Source organism: Sclerotinia sclerotiorum, genomic scaffold (genome assembly GCF_000146945.2).
Source record: "Sclerotinia sclerotiorum 1980 UF-70 scaffold_8 genomic scaffold, whole genome shotgun sequence".
In the NCBI taxonomy this organism is placed as follows: domain Eukaryota; kingdom Fungi; phylum Ascomycota; class Leotiomycetes; order Helotiales; family Sclerotiniaceae; genus Sclerotinia; species Sclerotinia sclerotiorum.
Genome location: NW_001820828.1, coordinates 803147 through 823677, shown reverse-complemented (window position 1 = coordinate 823677; position 20531 = coordinate 803147). Strand labels below are relative to the sequence as shown.

The 20531-nt window shown below is 43.4% G+C and overlaps 5 protein-coding genes across 5 annotated transcripts; 2 read left to right on the top strand and 3 right to left on the bottom strand.

Moving 5' to 3' along the window:
• Positions 1-815: 815 nt before the first annotated feature.
• Positions 816-4295, bottom strand: SS1G_06622 (hypothetical protein; the record flags this gene model as incomplete). Its single annotated transcript, XM_001592331.1, has 9 exons — positions 816-1945; positions 1996-2286; positions 2339-2455; positions 2506-2625; positions 2670-2889; positions 2936-3393; positions 3445-3682; positions 3881-4103; positions 4156-4295. 9 exons carry the CDS (start codon positions 4293-4295, stop codon positions 816-818), a joined length of 2937 nt encoding a protein of 978 aa, XP_001592381.1.
• Positions 4296-5611: 1316 nt separating this feature from the next.
• On the top strand, positions 5612-7607 carry SS1G_06621 (hypothetical protein; the record flags this gene model as incomplete). The annotated part of the gene is made up of 2 exons (XM_001592330.1): positions 5612-5987; positions 6307-7607. 2 exons carry the CDS (start codon positions 5612-5614, stop codon positions 7605-7607), a joined length of 1677 nt encoding a protein of 558 aa, XP_001592380.1.
• A 2323-nt stretch (positions 7608-9930) lies between these two features.
• SS1G_06620 (hypothetical protein) lies at positions 9931-12218 on the bottom strand (the record flags this gene model as incomplete). The annotated part of the gene is made up of 9 exons (XM_001592329.1): positions 9931-10421; positions 10498-10762; positions 10848-10930; positions 10984-11077; positions 11127-11434; positions 11493-11815; positions 11868-11927; positions 11989-12023; positions 12174-12218. 9 exons carry the CDS (start codon positions 12216-12218, stop codon positions 9931-9933), a joined length of 1704 nt encoding a protein of 567 aa, XP_001592379.1.
• A 944-nt stretch (positions 12219-13162) lies between these two features.
• SS1G_06619 (predicted protein) lies at positions 13163-13577 on the top strand (the record flags this gene model as incomplete). Its single annotated transcript, XM_001592328.1, has 3 exons — positions 13163-13218; positions 13368-13437; positions 13542-13577. The coding sequence occupies 3 exons, from the start codon at positions 13163-13165 to the stop codon at positions 13575-13577; spliced, it is 162 nt and encodes a 53-aa protein (XP_001592378.1).
• A 1428-nt stretch (positions 13578-15005) lies between these two features.
• On the bottom strand, positions 15006-20301 carry SS1G_06618 (hypothetical protein; the record flags this gene model as incomplete). Its single annotated transcript, XM_001592327.1, has 7 exons — positions 15006-15114; positions 15168-17913; positions 17998-19110; positions 19171-19261; positions 19334-19360; positions 19422-19846; positions 20295-20301. 7 exons carry the CDS (start codon positions 20299-20301, stop codon positions 15006-15008), a joined length of 4518 nt encoding a protein of 1505 aa, XP_001592377.1.
• Between the last annotated feature and the right edge of the window lie 230 nt (positions 20302-20531).

Sequence of the window (20531 nt, the reverse complement as noted above, 5' to 3'; positions counted from 1 at the left end):
GAGGACGTGCAGATGGATGGACCTTTGAATGGGAAAAGAACAATTAGTTAATCATACCCTGCAATGTGGCATTACGATTTGGGTACAGATACAGATAGGTACGGGTACCTAGGTTACTGATACATACAAATACCAGCAATTTTTAAGATAATAGAGAATTTTGTGTGATTGGATTGAAGCCGCTCAATACGTGTATTATTTATCTTGCTATTGTTCTTGGACTATTTATATGCCTACCTACCTCCCGGTTCTATTAATTTTTGAGATGGGAGGGAAAAGGGGGGTTGGTTGAAAGGAAGAGGGGATAGCGATATGATGGAAGATTCAAATTCTTCGGTGTAGAATGAAATGGAGTGGAGTGAAATTTTTACACAAAGAATATTCTATCTAGTTTTACCTTGATGTTTATATTATATGATATCTCTACCTCGGTAGTTTTTAGTTTAAATGAGTATACGGGTGTGATATGGTTGTAGCAGTATGATCGTTGGAAAAGAAGGAGAAGAAGACAAGACTGATTAATATGAGTGGGTGAGTATGGGTATGTGTGCGTGTGTGTATAGATATAAACAAACATAAATTTCCATCGGAGTAAATTAATTAATAGGTTCTACAACTTTTATTTGTTTATTTCATTTTATTTCATTTTTCACATCCATCTTTATTTACCTAGTTCTTATATCAGTATCCTTCCTTATATCTATATATTCACCCACTAATACACATCCATATGCATACAAAAATAACTCTCCTCACAACAGCTCCATCCTCCCCCTCCTCCCTCTCCTCTCCCTCTCCACCAACAAACCAAAAATCTAAGCAGCCATCTCCCCCTGCTGAAGCGTATCCCAATAGCCACTACAAAAGCATCTCCTCTGCTGCATCACCAACCACTGTAACGTAGGTCTCTGACTCAACACATCTTCCATAACCGCCGCACACCTCGCGCATCTTCTCCAGCGTTTTGTCATCGTTGTTACTGCATTTGCATTTGCATTTGCGTTTGCGTTTGCATTTCCATTTCCTGCCGTCCCTGGTGTTGCAAGTCCAAAGGCTGCGAATCCGGGTATTGGTGCTAGGTGATTGTCTCCTGATACTGCTGCTGCTGATGATGATGCATTTTTGGTCGAGGAAGATTTGGAGGAGGAAGGTGGAGGATTGCTTAGCCATGTTTTTCTAAAACAATCCATTGTTAGTCCAGAATTTTTTCGTCGGGCTACACATTCTTCTTCCTCTTCTACTTCTAGCATTGTGAAATCTGCAAACCAGAGGTCTGAAGGCTCAATTTCGAGGCGGACGGCGGATAGGTGCCCGGTTCCTGCATTATCTGGTGCCGTGTTGGATTCATTACTTTTCTTGTTATCTTGCACTCCTTTGAAGAGGTCTATGATGACGGGTTTGAATGCCGTTGGGATTTCTCCGCCAAAAAGCATTTTCATTTCGAGACCATTACGTGATGGCCCACTAGAATTATTGACTGGGAGTGGTGGTTTATGGCTTGCGTATGCTGATTTGACTGATAAAGTTAGGGATGAGAGGAGAGTTTCGAACGTCTTAATGCGCACTATGCAGTTACTTGTCAACTGGGCAATTTGTACATAAGAGCTTCTCAAAGCGGGAGAAATGCTTTGTTGTCCTTGTCCTCCTGGTTGGTTTTGAGCATTAGTGTTCGTCGCAATAGCTTTGCGAGCTACGTAGTCGAGATGTTGGAGACGACGGCAGATGGCGGTGAGGAAGCCGCGCGTAGGGGAGGAAAGGAGCAGATGGAGGGTTACATTATTTTGGGTGTGGAGATGGGCCAGGAGATCTGGCAGTGAAAGTTTGGCCGGATCGGTCAAAGATAGTTCTCCAGGTAGACTGCTGGGAAGATCAAGGAGGGTGTCGATTATCCATGCCATAAGATCGAGAACCCAACGAACGGAGCCAGCGAGGGCACTGATTACCTCTAAAGATGTTGTTAGATGGTTGAAGTAATGAGATGAAAATAGTAAATACCTGGATCATCTAAGGGTGTTGAGGTCTTGTCGTGGGTTGGACCGGGAACTTTCATATTTGCAGCCATAGTTACAAGCACAACAATGTTTCTTAATTGTAGAACCAGCCATGAGAATTTTCCGGCAAACTTGCGGGGATTAAAATCTCCTCTAAAGCCTAATGAGTTTTGGATGCTAAGACACAATTGTATGGTAGTATTTCGTATCAGCACATCGTAATGTGCTTCTTCCGAATAATCAACAGTGATCTTCAAAATCTTAGCTAATTCGTTAAGCCAGTCATATGCAAGGTCTTGAATACATCAGTAAGTGAACAGAGTATTGTGACTAGAAAATGAGCTTACTGTCTTTTGTTTTTGCAAAACTATGAGCAGTCGCAATGATATCATCATAGTTTATGAAAATCATAACCGACGTAGAACAAGATGTGGATAGAGCAGTTATCATCGCGGCATAACGTGCTGTATCTCATTAGCAACTCTTTCACAGAAAGAACAAACAATTAACATACGATCCTCCATACTTGATCCAATCTCTCCAAGATGATAGTCTAATTGTTTCCATTTGACCTTTCCATCGTTCGTAATTTGAGCCAACGAGCAGGTACTTGGAGATAACACAACTTGCAAACCTAAAACATATTAGATAATCCAACATGATACGATTAACACTCACAAGGCTCGTCTTCGGTGTAAGAAAATCCAATCTGAGAGAGATGAGAAACTCGATCCAAATCTCCATCATTAAATGTCTCATTCATAGTGATTCGATCCCGGTAATCCACCGAACTATCGCTATATGCAAAGCAAATTACCCTTCCAATGTATATAGTTTGCATGGCAACGACGATTTTATTGACTGTGAAACTTTCAAGCTTCTTAAGCTGTGCAGTATACTACAAATGTGAGCACAATTTATATCAAATGAAGTATGTAACGTACCACAGGTTTTGTCGATTGTGGGCCATCGGTACCCTTACGCGATGACAAATGCTCAAAGGCAGAATGCACAGGTTGTTGGTTTCTTTCTCTAAACTCCCACCTATCCACAGTGGAATAGACCTCTTGATTATAATGAGAGGTTGGCCCAGGTAGATAGGAACGAACGGCCATAACTATTGGGGGTGTCATATGATTCTTACTATCTATACATGGCGATAAGAACTTGAGATGAGAAAGTTGCACCATTGAAGATTCTAGGTGTGACGGATTCAAAGTATCTCCTGGAACATCATGCATCCAACTTGTTACAGTAAGTGGCTTGATTCGAAGCGATGCATTCAGGGATAATGTCATTTGGTTTACTTTTTCTTGTGTTTGAGGCATGCCCCAGTCTATACCAGCTCGGATTATGCGCAACTGCTTGGACCCGGTAGCAAGTGCAATCAGAAGCGAAGGTGCTGACGAAAGAGATTAGTCAATTCCTCTCATAATCATACACCAGCACTTACTTCTTTCCGCACATATTGCTGCGTGCGTGATCAAGTCATCAGATGAAACAATGCTCTCAAGTTCAGTATGTGACTCAAACCATTTATTGTTACCTTGTTGCCACAAGAGTCGTAATGATCCATTGGAAGTGACATATAAAAATGCCGATTTGGAGGGAATAGGATGGCTAGGTCCAAGAATGGGAGCTTGAGAAGCATCGTACCGAAAGCCTGATGCTTCCTTAACCGCTGGACCGTGCTGTAGTCTACCGGACTGAGAACGGATTAGGACAGCAAAAAATCAGTCAAGAAAAGTCCTTACCGGGCGATTTTGAAATGGGCCTAAATTTAACCAGAAGCAACCTACAACTGCATGTAGATCATCTGCAGGCTCCGGGCTACAAGGACGTATTATGCCAGGCTTGTTTAAGGAGGAGAATATTTGCAAAATGGTTACACGGCCAGCAGAGTCGATGACGGCTAATTCTGAGCCAGTCGGACTCCAGGAAAGATGCTTTAATGGACCACCATCGAGATTATTCGTCAGTTGAGGGATTAAGGTTGGCTTACTTAAACCCCATGTACCATCTGTAGGATGACAGCGTAAATTCCTCAACTCGAGACCATTACCATTTGGAGCTATAGAAGCAATGCTTCCCCATTTAGACCAAGCAATACCTCTTCACATAGCAAAGTTAGTAGGGTAAAATGCTGGAACCTCGGGATTCTCACTGGCAGCATCCACTTCCTCTCAGTTCATCAATCCTCTGGTGAAGTTCTTTTGATGGTGGTGGTCTAGAAGGTAAAGATAATCCAGCACCATCACCAAAGAGATCATCCATATCAACATCCATATTTTCAACGTCCTCCATCATGAGTGGCATAACCTTTGAGCGACAGGTTAATGGTGGTTAAATTGTGGTAGCGGATTCTTTGTGTAGGTCTGTCGGTTAACTCGAGTAATTATGGAATGTAGGAATGAATGTCCTTTCAAGCTTTCATAGCTGCTAACAACTTGAACGTCCTTTAATAAAGTCGAGAGAATAGAATTATTGAATATTATGTAACATGCTCCCCGCAAATTAAAGTAAGGGTATATGACGAATGGTTACGATTTACCCAGTAGCTCCCCAAAAAATTGATGATAAGGCTAATGCGTGATGATAAAAATGAGGTTTAAAGTTGTTCCAGCCTTATTCATGTGAAGTATGAATTGGAAAGTTCCACCTCGCCAAATTGCATGAAAGTCATGGGCTAGTAAGGATTAAGCGGGTAGACTATGCCAAATCTGATTCACGAGTGGATCTGAAGATGTTGCTGGGTGAATGAAGAAAATGGAGTGAAGCGTCATAGAAGGCGAAAATGTGAAAAATCATGATAAACAAACCATTTGCAAACGTGAGAGAGGGGTTTCGGAGCCCTAATCATAATGTTATTTCAATTAGGCGTTATTGATATCTTATTAATCATTGAGGTTATTTCCTTCTTTTTAAGCGGATTCATGGAATGAACACCAGGTAGATCTTCAGGAGACCTCCGAATGAGAATTCCGTCATTTCTAGGGGGTCCAGTGCAGTTCATGTGCTACTGCCGGTACCAAGAATGTGCATAACAGTACAGAACTAAAAATGATGGGGTAGTAAGCCAAATCATAGACCTGGCACAATGGGGATAATGATTTTGGTACCCCATGTAGAATAGAGCGATTCGTTCCATTTGGAAATAGATTCAATCAAAATTAGAACATTATGAAATGATGAACAATATAATACACCTCCTACTATTCTTCCTTTTTAATTCATATCGAGATATATATTCAATCTGTTATTACAATCAAGTGTTTAATCCTCTCCTAGACTGTCACAATGACAAAGGCTGTCGGATCATTCCAGATTAGGCGAGACCATCCAGAATAGATCTATTATAACCAACTAGTGGCATATCAAACTTAAAGGTTCTGCACTTCCCAGAAATATGACCTTATATCTTTCTTTCTATTCCACCATATCGAACCACCGACACCAACATCTACCTCAACAACAAATCCCCAATCCCGCAGAATTGAGCACTCGACAATATTCTCGGCATATATCGAAGAAAAGAAAATGATCACTCGGAGTCATTAGAACATCCCCCTTTTTCAATTACTTCACCTAATTCCCTTCCTTCAATTACCCTGGCAGGAACGATGAACAGCTCATCACCGCTCTCATCGCCTCTTTCCAGCATAGGCACCATATCACAACCGCCATCGCCTTCTCCGACGGGCGATTACCCTTCTCCACCATGTAGTAGTGTTCCAGATACTAGAGTACCATCTGAGGCCGGTGATGCTCCAGATTGCGACGGTCCTCCACCTGCCAAACGCCGGAAGATGACGCAACCAAAATCGACAGAGCCAAAAGCCAGAACAACCGAGTATCTCGACTTGCGTAACTTTGGTGAAGGATCAGAAGAACAAATCTTACGGCAAGATGCGCAAATGAAGCGTTTGGTAAGGGTTCTGCGAGGCAAGCGGAAGATTGTGGTCGTGGCTGGTGCTGGGATTTCAGTTTCCGCTGGAAGTATGTCGGCTTAATTCCTCTAATGCCAATGTTTGCTAACAACATGATAGTACCCGACTTTCGATCTTCCACTGGCTTATTCTCTAGCCTTCGGTCTCAACACAAACTAAAATCATCCGGGAAAGAACTTTTTTGACGCGTCGGTGTATAAAGACGATTCTTCAACAACCTCATTCCATTCCATGGTCCGCGAGTTATCGCACTTGACGAAAAATGCGAAACCTACACCGTTCCCACCATATGTTAGCAACACTTGCAGAAGAAGGCAGATTATTGCGACTTTACAGTCAGAATGTGGATGGGATTGATACATCACTAGAGCCACTTGCCACTAGGGTTCCATTGAATACGAAAGGGCCTTGGCCCAAGACGATTCAACTTCACGGTGGGCTAGCAAAGATGGTTTGCTCAAAATGTGGTCACTTGGAAGACTTTGATGGTGCACTTTTTGAAGGTCCGGAAGCGCCAGATTGCGACAATTGTGTGGAAATCGACTCGGTCAGAATTGCCGCAGGTTCGCGGAGGCACGGAATTGGCCGGATGCGACCTAGAATGGTGTTATATAACGAATACAATCCAGACGAGGAAGCAATTGGCGCAGTCAGTGCAGCGGACTTGAAGAAAGTGGCAGATGCAGTCATTGTTGTTGGTACTAGTCTAAAGATACCTGGCATTCGTCGTCTGGTTAAGGAAATGTGCAGCACAACGCGGGACCGCAAGAATGGGTTTACTGCCTGGATAAATCTGGACGGTGAGCCTGGTGGTCCAGAATTCAAGGATTGCTGGGACATGATTGTGCGGGGTGAGTGCGATGAGGTCGCTCGTCATGCAGGCTTGCCAAAATGGGACGACAAAGACCTTGGCCAATATACCGTGGTTGCAAATGAAGTTGGATCTGCAAAGAAACGTGGAATTGACAAGGTGCTGGTTACACCTGCTCACGCTACTGCAGCGGCGGACGCATTCCCTACACCTGGAGCTAGCCCACGAATGCAGTCGCCGACACCTACAAACGCTTTCTCAAAGTTAAAGGCAATTACAAAACCAAAGGGACCAGCAGAGAAGACAACTGCTACAAAGTCGACAAAGAGAAAGGCGTCTACCGATCCGAAGGTCAAGAAACCGAGGGCACCTCCAAAGCCCAAAACGAGCTCGAAACTGAAGAAACAAATCTTACCTGGAGAAAATTTGAAGCTTTCTATGACTACTACCAAATCAATGGGTGCTGGGGAGGCCAAGACCCTGAATAAGGACAATCCAAGGAAGAAATTACCCTCCAAACCAGAAATAATCGAACCAGCCAAACTAGAAAATCCATTCTTAGGATCAAATACTTCCGCATTATTCCCAAATCTGAAACCTGCTGTACCAGTAGTAGCTATACCGTTACCTACTATGCGTCCAGAAACTACATTACCTAGAAAGGTTTCAACCCTACCTAATCGTCGTCAAGAAAATAACCCTCCTATAAGAGTTAAATCCTCGCGTCTATCTGACACGCACACCATCCCCGAGACACCCAGTCCTTCTAGAAGTCCGAATAGTATAACCTTTGATCGTAACGAAACGATCACTCCACCATCAATTCCCAAAAACATGGATCTTCTTATTGATCATTAAAACGATGTTCGGTGCTATTCAACACCTTCTAATGTTTCCTCATTTGTACATAAGACACTTTTTTGTTACATTATTCGTCGACTACAGAACATTCACGTTTTGTAACTGACATTTTACAATTTTCCTATCATAAACCTTTATGGTTTGGAGTTTCCGGCGTTATTACATACATGATCATACGAAATGTTACGACATGATATGGTATCGAATTACATTATACACGGCGTATTGGGGTTAATACATGCACGGGTCATATGTATCGACGTAGCATGGTATATGCACAAAAGATACAAACAATGCTGTAACCTTATATTTGATTTTTGGTGTCACTATTCATGGTATCGAATACATGGCTGCTTTCTAGTTTTCATTTCTCGGAGGGAGAGTGTGGGGGAATGTTTTATCTCATGTCAATATATGAGAAAATGGGGTTGATGTTTGCATTGCTGGGCAGAGGAGAGAAATCCTATGTTCTTATGGGTGTGATGGGAAACTTTGTTTTATGGATTTGATCACATGCAAAGTTAGATGAATGGAGAGATGCAAAAGACCGAGATATAGATATTAGTATCAAGCAAGGAAGGAAGAGAAAGGATTTGGGGAAGAGGAATGAGAGTATCTCTACAGCCTTAAGATACATTCGTAATGAAATGTCTCAAGGCACTTGCACAAACGTGCGCTAGCGTATGGAGAATATTCAATGATATTAATGTTTCTCAAAGTACCTACCTAGCTGGATGGAGAGTTTAAATATCGAATATTTTGAGTTCTGATGTATAAATAAATATAGTAAGACTTTAAACCTCTCTCTCTTTCATCTTATCGGATCTTCTCTATCTCTTTCTTCTACTTCTAATTCTTCCGCTTAATTCTCCCTTATTTAAATTCTTAAAAAGGCAATTCAGTAAGTGTAAGTGTAAGCGAATACATTTAGACTCGGTAAACTGAATTTTTCAAATTTATATAGAATAAAATAGGATATTGAATTGGATGTTGAATATGTAGTTATTATGTATATGGTGGTAAATCTAGGTTCAGATATGAGTTTGAGGGAGTATTGGGGATTTGGGTTTGTGTGTTTATGTGTATGTTTATGTGTATGTTTATGTGAATGCAGTGAGTATGGGTTTTGGAAGTTTGTGGGATTTTTGGAATGGAGGACAGGGGAGGGAAAAAGAGGAGGAGAGGGGAGGAGGGGGAGGAGAGAGATATAGGGGGGGAGGATGGAGTTTTAACAAGATGGGAAGAGGTGAAGGAGTAAGAAAGGGGAGGGGATGAAAGTGACCATGTAACCGAAAACTTGATACTTGATACTTTCAATTTCTAAATATTCTGTAAGACTCAAAGATAGATTTCGGATCTTTTTATTAACTAATTATTTGCTGTATTAAATGATATATTCTACTGTCGATTTTTATATTCTGTTTTCACGAATTTTCTTCATCATCACCACAAGTATAACCATCATTCTTCTGTAAGTTTATATTGTCACTAATTAAACTTACACATATACCCCCTTCCCTTCTCTTCCCCAAGCAATCCCAAAAAGATCGGAAAGTATTTACTCCAAACCACATCTTAAGATCCATTCTCGTCTGTACCATCGAGATACGTAGTCACAGAACATAAGAATGACAGAGATGGGTTTGCATATCTTATTATTTCTACGAATATTATTTATATGGGGAACTAGCTGATATTTATACTTCCAGACTTTAATATTCTATTACCAGGGGGATATTCACTTTAACTACCTATAAAGCCTGATGTTGTATATTATAAGTATAGTGAGTCCTGAATTGTTATACGCGGAGAGTATTTAAAATATCATAATCACTAGGTACAATAAATAATAATCCTCCTTTAATATTTCCCTCCTATTTCGTTATTTAATTATATCTGCTTCTCATTGATTATCTGAAGATGGTATATTAGAAGAATAAAATATAAGTAGGAAATTATTAATAGTGTTACAATAACTTAGTAGTAGTATAAGATAAGACAAGACAAGCAAACAAGTAAAAAATATAGAACTTAAAAGTAAAGAAGTCGATTGATCACCAGGCCTGGCATATTCAACCTCTCCTCTACACATAAGGAATAAGGTTGGGTCTACTCACTCTACAGAGCAAAGTAGTATTTGTATCCAATCCAATGCAACATTGATACACCTCCGCGCTTTCAAGCACTCAATGAACGATTAATTCTCTTTTCCTCACTAAAAGGTTTAAAATATTCTGGTGCCATAAACGGAAGCTTAAACCAGATATTCCATGACTCCTCCTCCCCCCTTCCACTCTCCCCTTTAACCGCCACCAAAACCTCAAACAACCTCACTATTAACCTCCTTCTGCGCCACATTATCTACCACATTCCCCTTCTCCCCAGCCCCCGCATGACCACGACCATGAGCACGCCCCACCTTCTCCTCGCCCGTCAAGCCCATCTCCGCCGCAAACGTACTATGCGGCACCCACTTTGCACTCGTTCTCGGGGTCGTCTCCTCTAACATCCTATCCACCTGTTCCAAACTCAACCCCTTCGTTTCAGAAACAAAGAAATACGCAAACAGCAAACTCAAGACACAAAGCGAACCCCACATAAAAAAGACCTTAGCGCCTAGATTCGCATCGCCTTTTTGCGTGCCGACGAGATATGGAGTGATGACTCCGATAATGCAGTTCCAGAACCAGTTGGAGGCGGTCGAGAGACCGACGCCGCGGGAGCGGATGGGGAGGGGGAAGATTTCTCCTACGACGACCCAGGCGGCTGGGCCCCAGGTTGTGGCGAAGGCGGCGATATTGAGACAAATGACTTTGGGCGGGGTTAGTATGTGTCATGATGGGTGAATTTTTGTGCAAGTATGAGGGATAGAGAGTTGGATACTTACAAGCGATCATAGCTGATACAGCCGAGTTGTTATGCCTGTCGGCTTCGCCGGCGGTCACACCAATGATACCAACTAGGAATTGGAAAGTGATCATGCAGGAAGCACCAATGAGAAGTATGGTACGACGACCAAAACGTTCGACAGTCCAGAATGCAAGAGGGGTAGTCAACATGTTTACCAAGGAAGTGATTAGGGAGATCAAGAAGGGATTCTTGATCGTCCCGAGAGATTTGAAGAAGACATTTCCGAAGTAAAAGATGAAGTTCTACGAAATATGGATTAGTACTGATCCAACAGATAAAATCATGTAACTTGGAAGTGCGAAATTGGCATGTCGGTATATCACTTACAATACCAGTGAATTGTTGCATACATTGGAGCATGATACCAGTAAATGTTCTTCGAACGTTACTGGACCCATCGAACATGGATCCTGCATATGCGTAAGCAAAAGATAATGGTCTCGGACAAACCGAAGTCACAAACCTTTGAAACAATTAGTCCATTGAGAAATGTAGGACGTTTGTGGCACGACCGAGAGTTCGTATTCATTGTTTGCGATAATTTCCGCAAGTTCGTCCTATGCAGTATTAGGAGGAGACGCACGTAAAAAGTTCGCATGCACTTACTTGAATATATTCCGACTCAATTGGTTGACCACGAACATTGGATAGAGCCTTGGCAGCATCTTCAAGACGGCCTTTCTTAACATAGTAACGTGGTGATTCGGGAAGGATGAACAATCCACCTGCCAAGACAATTGCCCATAAGAACTGAAGTGCAATTGGGATTCGGTAGGAGCCAGTATCAGTGCGATCTTGTGTAGCGTAGACAACGCAATTGGCAAGTAAGATTCCGATCGTTATACAGAATTGATACCCTGAGACCAGAGCACCACGTACTTTTTTCGGAGCAATTTCTGACATGTACAAGATGACTGATTGATAACTGGTTAGACAAGTCGAAGCTGAAAGCTGATATTGAATGAGACTTACTGATCGCAGAAATGAATCCAACACCAGCACCAGCAATTAGACGACCTGCAACCATAAGCCCAAGACCAGTGGAGGCAGTTTCCATGATACATCCGACGCAGAAGACTGCACAACCAGTAATTATCGTCAACCGACGTCCAATTGTATCGGCCACGTCACCGGCGATAAGAGCCCCAAAGAAAGTACCACAAGAAAGGATAGAAGTTGTCAAAGATTGGTTGCTAGCAGAGATGGCGAATGCGTCCAAAGTTGCCTTGGGGGCATCCGCAGGAGGTTTGGGTAATCCAGTATATTGAGTAATGAAATAAGGCATTGCCAAAACGCTTCAAATCATTAACATATGGGTAAAGCATATAAAGGTATTGAAGAACCTACCCAGACATCCAACCTGTATCATATCCAAAGAAAATACCACCAAATGCTGCAAAAGCACACCTAGGCAAGTGTCAGTCATTGTTTTGAGCTCGTAGATTCGCAATTGACATAAGGAACTTACATGAAGTATGCCTTAGCAGTTACTGGCGCCTCGATCTAAAACCCATACTATTAGCATTGTGATACATAGATAGACATTCGATAATAACCAATGATGTATTGCCATCGAGACAGTAGCCTCGAGAACACTTGATGGATATTCACAAATTCACAAAGAGATAGCAGCTAAAAGAAAACATTACTTACACGGGACGTATCCGTTGTGCCATGAACAACTGCTCCTCCAGGCATGACGAAGACTGTTGCTATTCAATTGAGAAAGAAAAGTTGTTATTGGTCTGCCTGTAAGAGTATGGAGATGCAGGCTTCTTCAGATCAACAGAGACCAAGAGTACTGATCGTAAAGACCTGGGGATTCTCCACACTTTATTTATGCACAGAAAGTTCTAAGCTTGCCCATAGCTGAACAGTATAAGTCCAACCGGCCGTACCCTGACCAGTCAACATCCATGAACTGAATCGAAATAATCCCTCGATTCGGCAAGAAACAAGCCACAAAAGAGCTACCCCCTGCGAGGCTGCACCCAATTTCTGATAAATTGTGCACGCGCTCTGTACGTCCGTATCCCTTTCCCAGAAAAATCTTTGGCCATGAGCTTATGCCTCATACACGGTTGCCAGGTAACCAGGGACATACATGATCGTTGCACTCCCCCTCCTACAATCTCATCTGTGTTAAACCGTTTAAATAGATTCGTGGGCTTCAAACAAAACAATACCATGCAAAATAGAATGCGGAGGTGTTGCCCTCGTGGGGAAGATCGACTAGCTCGGGGGTTGAGACATGCGGGGGACATGGGGTGAAGTGCTGTCATATAAACCATACAATATACCAGGGTAGCTTTCTACTGAACTCCTTGTAAAACGAGCAAGTCGGACCGAATTTAGCACGGAATTTGACAAGTATAGTTGAGAGTAAAGAGGAATAGATCGTTGTATAGTAGGAAAGAATAAAGCACTAGCAAAAATAGGCGAGAACAAGTACAAGAATAACATTCAGTGCTGGTAAATAGTAGGCATTCATTAGTTTGACAACAAGCTCTTCAGTCAACAGTCAAGAGTCTTGACTGATGCAGCAGAACAGATAGCCGGGGTTGGCAACTTTGTGGTGGAAAAGCTTATCCCTCGATGAATCCCAATTGGCCATTAATTTACCATGCAGACTTGTATCCATAATGCGTAGCGGACTAAGCTTAGAACTCATGCCTCAATCCACTATGTATGCACTTGCGTAAGTAGACTAGTAAAAAGGCTTCAAATTCTGCAAGCCTTTGCATCGGTCAATTCACCGAATAGCGGTCCTATTACTATAGTTGGCATTATTTCTTCTTCTTCTAGCTTCAATTGATCATCTTACACTGAGGTACAAGTGCGGCGTAGTAATATGAGTGGCCAATACAGGCGAGAAAGTATTGTACAACTTGTCAGCCCGCCCCTAGCTCTTCATGTTGTAAGTTATAAAAAGCTTTCGCCGTCGGAAATATTTGCACAGCTGTCACTTGATTCATTTAGGCTTCAACAAACTCAAATTGACATGAGTCACGCGAGATCTAGGGCTCAGCAAAGCGTGTTGGGAATAAACATACCTAGTCGTTATTGCTACCAACGAACGAAAATGTTTGAGTTCATGGCGATCAGCCAGCCAGTACCCTTCAAACATCCCACCTCAAACCCGAATTACATTACGGATAAAGTCAAGCATTGTCAAAATCCGTAAATCGTAATCCTTCCATCAATCCACCAGAACGCTATGCCTTTTATCTCCTCTATCCCATCATTTCATCCTCCTTTTCCATTGGCCACTAATGTTCCCAACAATGCTGGCAAAATCGATTGCAGTAAGCGTCCCTTATTCGAAATTTGGCTATCGTGCCAGGATCGCATCCTACCTCACCTCATCAGTCACCCCAAGTCCTTTTTCGTACCACACGAAAATGTAATACAACTTGAACACCAGCTCCAGGAAGTCACAGAACTTACGGTACAACTCGGTGAATGTAGAGTATAGCATCGTTGCACATAACTTTCGAATATGGTTCGATGATGGACAGATAGTTCAATGTAAACGAATGCGAGGCTTGAAGACTTTTTACCCATCCCACATGTTGTGAATATTAGGTTTTCCAAGGTTTGTCCACTGGCGGTTCTAGATGAAAAGCTAGATGAATGTGATGCCCAAATATGATCGTGCACGCGTGGAGTGGAGACATTCCATTTTTGCGGAGATTAAGGTTAGCGTAAGATGGGGTTGATGGTCGTTCTGGGGTTAGCTGTTCATGATTATGTAATAAGATCTTACTATGTGTGTATTGATCCAATTGAATCACTGCATTGGGAAAGGTAATACACTGGGACTGGTGGACCTCGGGAAAAGGTGACTTCGGGAAAAGGTGACTTGGGTGAAATGTGCGGTGCGAACGTGATACAATTATTGATTACTTCAGCATTCTTCGGGAGAGAAGAAGCGAAAGCAACCTCGGGAATATCACTTCATTTCTGAACAACTCTACTCCTGCACTGTAAATATTATATGAATGATATGAATGATATCTAGGTACTAGCTAATACATTCTAATCCTTTAGTCACTTACTGACTCATTATCAAACACACATCTGAGGTCCGTCAAAACTTGTTCGCAGTTGTCTCAATATCTGTATAACTAGCTAGCTCTATCATAGTCTTAAGAAGTAAATGGTACTCGACACTTCCGCTGCTCGTACTTTATGTACATTCTCGTGTCGTGTCGCTTATCAACTGACTAGTATAAGTTTCTTGATTTTGAAACGCCGGTGCAATTCGCACAATGATTTTCCCTTCTCCCATACTATGAGTTTTATCAACTCCAACCCACCATTAACCTTCCATGATCCAGTCAACCGTACGCCAACCCATGCCGTGATTTGAGCCAGTGTAAAATATGATGATCCCATTGTCTAAACGCCAGTGCAACCTTCTTCAAGACATTAGATCCTCTCGCTGTGAGATTAAAGCACTTCTGACATCCTCTCCACAAACTCTCATCTTGAAGCCTCTGACTCTACCCTTTCCTTCCTGACTTTCGTGTACATAGATGCAACTGCTTGTGTGGATTGTCCTGGATTAGGCCAGTAGGTCATTACATATTCCCTAGAAAATGTTAGCAAAGGCACTGTTTAAAATTTGGAGGACAAGAAACCAACCATAGACTATCCTTCAGTTTATTATCAACTGATCCATCTTTCTTAGGCGCGGTGATAGAGTCAATGAACAGTCCAGTACTATACAGCTCCTCTTTCAAAACCCCAGCACGTTCCTTTTTGTTTGGAATGTTTTTGGCTGTGCCATTTTGGAGACGTCGAAGGCTTTCCTTGATTGGCTTGAAAAGTTTACGGAGCATTTCGTTCTGATCCGGTTCACCATTGTCGGACTTGCGGTACTTAGGACGACGTTCTAGATGTTTCTCATCGTCTCCATCACTATACTTCCTCTTCATACCAGGCGTTGAAGAACCATAGCCTCCGCTTTCTCGACGAGAATCACGCGAATCATTAACGTTGTGACCACGAGCTCTATCTCGCTCTCGATCACGACCATTGTGATCGAATGGTCGAGATGCTTTCTTGATTGGTGGAGCAGGAGAAGCAGAAACAGAGCCTCTTGGCTCAGATCTTCTGGATCCGTTCCGCTCGTGCTTCTTGTTGTTTCGATGGTGGTTCTCTACGGCACGCTTGGCAGCTTGATTATCAGAGTACTTGGCTTTCAAGACAGATAGTAGATAGTCCGCCCGCCTGACCAAGTGAACAGCTCCAGGAGCCTTGGCGACCTTTTCATCTGCCTTGCTTCGTTCTTCTTTCTTGTCTACGCGATGTTCTTCAAGGAACAACTTGTCTCCAAGTCCCAAGTCGGTATCATCTCTGATCTGGGTCCAAGCACCGTAGCCATGCCTATGGATCCCCACGAGAAGCATGCCATCCTCCTTAGCACCCCATTCACATGAGTAGTGGGCACCTTTGGATGCGTCGGTGACGCGAAACGTTTTGAAATCGGGAGTGCTTCCGACAACATCTCTTAGCATCCTCATTTCGCCTGGACGTTCCATGATAGTCTCGGCATTGACTCTCTTTACTCCGGAGTAGTCAAACAAAACTGCCTTTCTATCCTTCTTGGTCAATGGCTTATTGGTTGCACGCTCCAGTGCTTCGACCCTTTCGTTCTCTTCCTTTAAACGTCTGCTACTCTCTTCAGTAAGGGCTTTCAATGTGGCTTTCATCATTTCCTCATCGCGCCCCACAAGCCGGGCTTCCTTTACAAGTTCTTCACCACGATCTTCCATTGATCCGTATCGAAGATAAGCTTTCATCAAGTTTCTTGTTTCCTTCTCATTGAGAGGACGCTTCGGGTCCAAACGATTTGCTTGAGCTTCTCTCTTTTCCTCGAGCTCTTCTTGTTTGGCTTGGTCACGCTCGCGCTTCTTTGCAAGACGTTGCTCTCGCTCGACCTCAGCCGTGTTTTTCATGGCAGCCTTACGCGGCGCATTCTCTTCCACGACCTTGGCGAGGTATTCCTCATGAGCTCGTTTTTCTTCCTCAGCTTTGATTCCCTCCAACTGATCTTTTGGGATAATGTCGTCCCATTCCAAGTCAATCTTGACGTCGGTATATTCGAAACTCCTAAGGAAATCTTCGCCACCGTCTGCAACCATGCCTTCTGGTACTTCAGTCTGGTGCTCTTCGGCATTCTCGAGAACAGAGTCAATGTCTAACTCTTCAAGCTTTTTCTGATTTCCAGATTGTTCGAACATCTTCTGGCCTCTCTTTTTGAGGATACGAGAGATATCATCGGAGGACTTGGGATCATCAATTTTACCGGCCTTGGCAGCTTTCTCGCGAAGCTCCTTCTTCTCTTTATCGGTGACACCTCGTTGTATGGTAATGAACTCTAGCATCAACTTATTGCGAGCACGCTCAAGAATCTCTTCTTCGACAGTTTCCTTCGAGACAAGTCTGTAAATGCTCACAGGCTTCTTCTGTCCAATACGATGTGCACGAGCCATGGCTTGCAAATCAGCTTGGGGATTCCAATCAGAGTCAAAAATTACAACCGTATCAGCGGTCATCAGGTTAATACCGAGACCTCCAGCACGAGTGGAGAGAAGAAAGCAGAAGTCATTGCTATCCTCGGCATTAAAATGGTCAATGGCTTGACGTCTTGGGCCCGCAGCAACAGTACCATCAAGCCGTTGAAATTGATAGCCACGAAGTTGAAGATAGTCACCAAGGATATCAAGCATCTTCACCATTTGACTGAAAATCAAAACACGATGGTTGTCCTTCTTTAGTTTGGCGAGTAATCTGTCAAGAAGCATCATCTTCCCACTGCTGGCAATCAAGCCCTTCAACTGATCGTCCCGCCTCTCACTACCCTTTAGGATCTTCTCCTCTGCATTGGGGAACATGTAGGGATGATTACTAGCCTTTTTGAGTTCCATCATGATGTTTAACAAGGACTGCTTTTGACCTTTAGAACCTTCGTTCAAGGCAGCGTAATTGCGAGTAAGGATATTTTTGTAGTAATCCAGCTGAACGTCTGATAGCTCGACGCGAATGATTTTTTCGCTTTTCGGTGGTAAGTCATTCTCCACTTTCTGCTTTGTGCGGCGGAGAATGTATGGCTGGATTTTGGTGGTAAGTGCTGCGATTTTTTCACCGGCAGCTTCATCAGTTAGGTCCATATCATCTTCGATGTCCATTTCACCTGGCATGAGAAAGTCCATGAGGGCCGACAACTCGCCCAAGGTGTTTTGAACCGGGGTACCGGTAATTAGCAAACGACTTGGAGCCTTGAAATCAAGCAGTTTTACATATAGCTGAGATTCACGGTTTTTCAGACGATGAGCTTCATCGACGGCCATGAACTGCCACTTGATTTGCGCCAAGAAGGTAGAGTCTGCCAGAATGTACTCATAAGAAGTGAGAAGGACGTTAAACTTTGGACGCCTGGGGTTTCCATCGACCAGTAGTTCATACTCACGGATGACCTGGCGTGAAGATTCTTTACCATTGTAGACGACATAGTTGAGACTCGGAGCCCAGTTATCGAAGGTATCAGCCCAAGCAGGAATGGTAGTCAGAGGAACTACGACGAGATGTGGGCCTTCTTGGCATCTATCGTTGCGGAGCCAATTCATAAATGCCACAGTCTGGACAGTCTTGCCTAGTCCCATCTCATCAGCGAGAATAACATTCTTGTTCCTGCACCAATTGTACGCCAAAAAATTGACACCAGTGATTTGGAAATCCCGCAATTGCCCATTCTTGATGTAATCTGGTTGTTCACGAATTGGAACATGGGGACCTCTGGTATCAGGATTTGACTCTTTGCGGTCTGAGACCAAAGATCTAGAGCTGCGATCCAAAAAGTGGTCGATAGCATCTTGGGCTTTCTCACTAATGAATGAAGCAGTTTCCCATGTGCAAGATTCGTAGTAAAGCCCCTTCCACTTGATGAAGTACTCTGTTTCCTCATCACCTTCTCGCGAGCCAATAACCCTTTCAACCTTTGTATAGTCCTCTAGAGCATCTGCGTCGCGCTCTCTATCGAGCATCCACTTTTCTTTTTCTTCTGGCGGTATATCGGCGCCTTGTGTCATGTAAATATCTTCGAGGACGATCTTTCGGTAGTAGTTCTCGAGGCGCCTGAATCCACGAACGCCCGCCAAAGATGCTGTGGTCTCCCAAGTTGCATGGCAGTGCGACTTGCCCTGCCACTTGATGTAGTAGTCAAAATCATCCTTGGTGAGCTCTTCGTCTTTTGCATCTTTTGCATCTTTGATCTTGTGCTTCAAGACGACATCGATATATGGCGAGGTATCTTCAACATCTTCTGCCCATTGATTTGGTGTCATCATTTCAGATTCATCCTCAAGATCGGGATCACTTTCTTGGTAAGCACCAGTCGTGACTTGTGCAGCACGTCGACTATTCCACCTCTTTTCTTGGTATTGCGGAGCGAGATTGCCGGATTCTAGTTGGCGACGGCGATTCTTTTTGGTGGTATTTCGTGCTCGTAAACTACCATAGGTATCGGTTTCGTCTGTATCAGAAGCAGTTGCAGATTGCAGAGCTGGCGTCTGGCGTTTGGAAGCTGCGTACGACATTAGCATTCTGCAACAGCCAATTTATTCATGACAAGGAAGGCTCCTACATTGTTGGGAACGCTCTGGCTTCCTACGCTTATTTCTATGAACTGCAACGGCATCGGAATCCTCCTCTTCCTCCTCATCATCAGACTCGACCTGTAATAATCAGCACTTGTATCTAGTTGTATTATATGGTGCAAAGGAATATGATAAATCAAGACGACATACAATAGTCCGAGTTTGTACTGGACGCGCCTATAGTTACAAAAGTTCGTTAACATTAGTTCTCGGGGATATGGAAGTGAAAATGCCTTACGCTTCTTCGTAAGCCGTATAGTTCGGGATTCTCTAGCATGTACCGATCTTGATCCATGCCTCCTGACTTGCGTTTAGCAGGACGCGATGACTCGACAGTACTCGAACGCTCCGATCGTTGGCCATTGAAAGCTGCTGCTGCAGGAGTATCTTCTTCATCAAAGTCTGCATCATCGAATTGCTCCTGATCTTCAGGCGACGAGTCTTCAGAGGCATCGGAATCTTGAGCACCAAACTCGGGTTGGTGGTTTGAGGGGGCCGGCGAGGGTTCGTCGACGGTAGGGTTACCAACATCGGACAGTTCGGACTCGCTTTCGCCCGGAGCGTCATCATTCGATGGCGACGATCTCGCGAATGATTCATCGCGTCCATTGGACATATGTAGCGGGGATATCGAGTTCATGACTTCAAAGGTATTCTGCGGGGCTGCGACGACGATATTAGCTGCAATGAACGTTATGACCTCATGGTTGTGTGTAGTGAAAACTCTGACAATCGCACGAATGTCTAGGGAAAGAGTCGGCGATTATATATACACCGCGATTGCAGAGAACACAGCAACAACGGCATGCTGAATGTCATCGGCGCATTCTCGTGTGCTTGACGTCAATCTCGCGATGAAGGGCGATGGATGACACCAGTCGATTGAGGCCAGCTCAGAGAGCATTTGTGTGCCAGAGTACGCGATAAGTGGGAGAAAGCAGCAACGAAAGAGTGATATGAGTGAGATCATGACACTCTATATAGTCCGAAGACTGTACAAGGAGATATGAAGATGGAAATGATGGCAGTCGATGATGGCAGATCCATTATGACATTGGGTACATGTACACCACGTTTTGTGTGGAATTTGTGGGAGAACGGGAAAACTTACAAGCCATATTTAGAAAGGCCCCCCTTGATACAAAATAATTAAGACACAGTCAGTGAAATAAAGAGTATCAAGTTAAGCAATGTTGTGGTGTTGGAGACTTCGGACGTTAAAATTGGAGAGCGGATCTGAAGGTCTACAATCAATGATGAATTTCCACACTGATTAACATGAGCAGCTGCTCAGGATATGATTTTAGGCTACCGTACCTAACCGAGAAGAGCTAGGCGATTTGGGGTT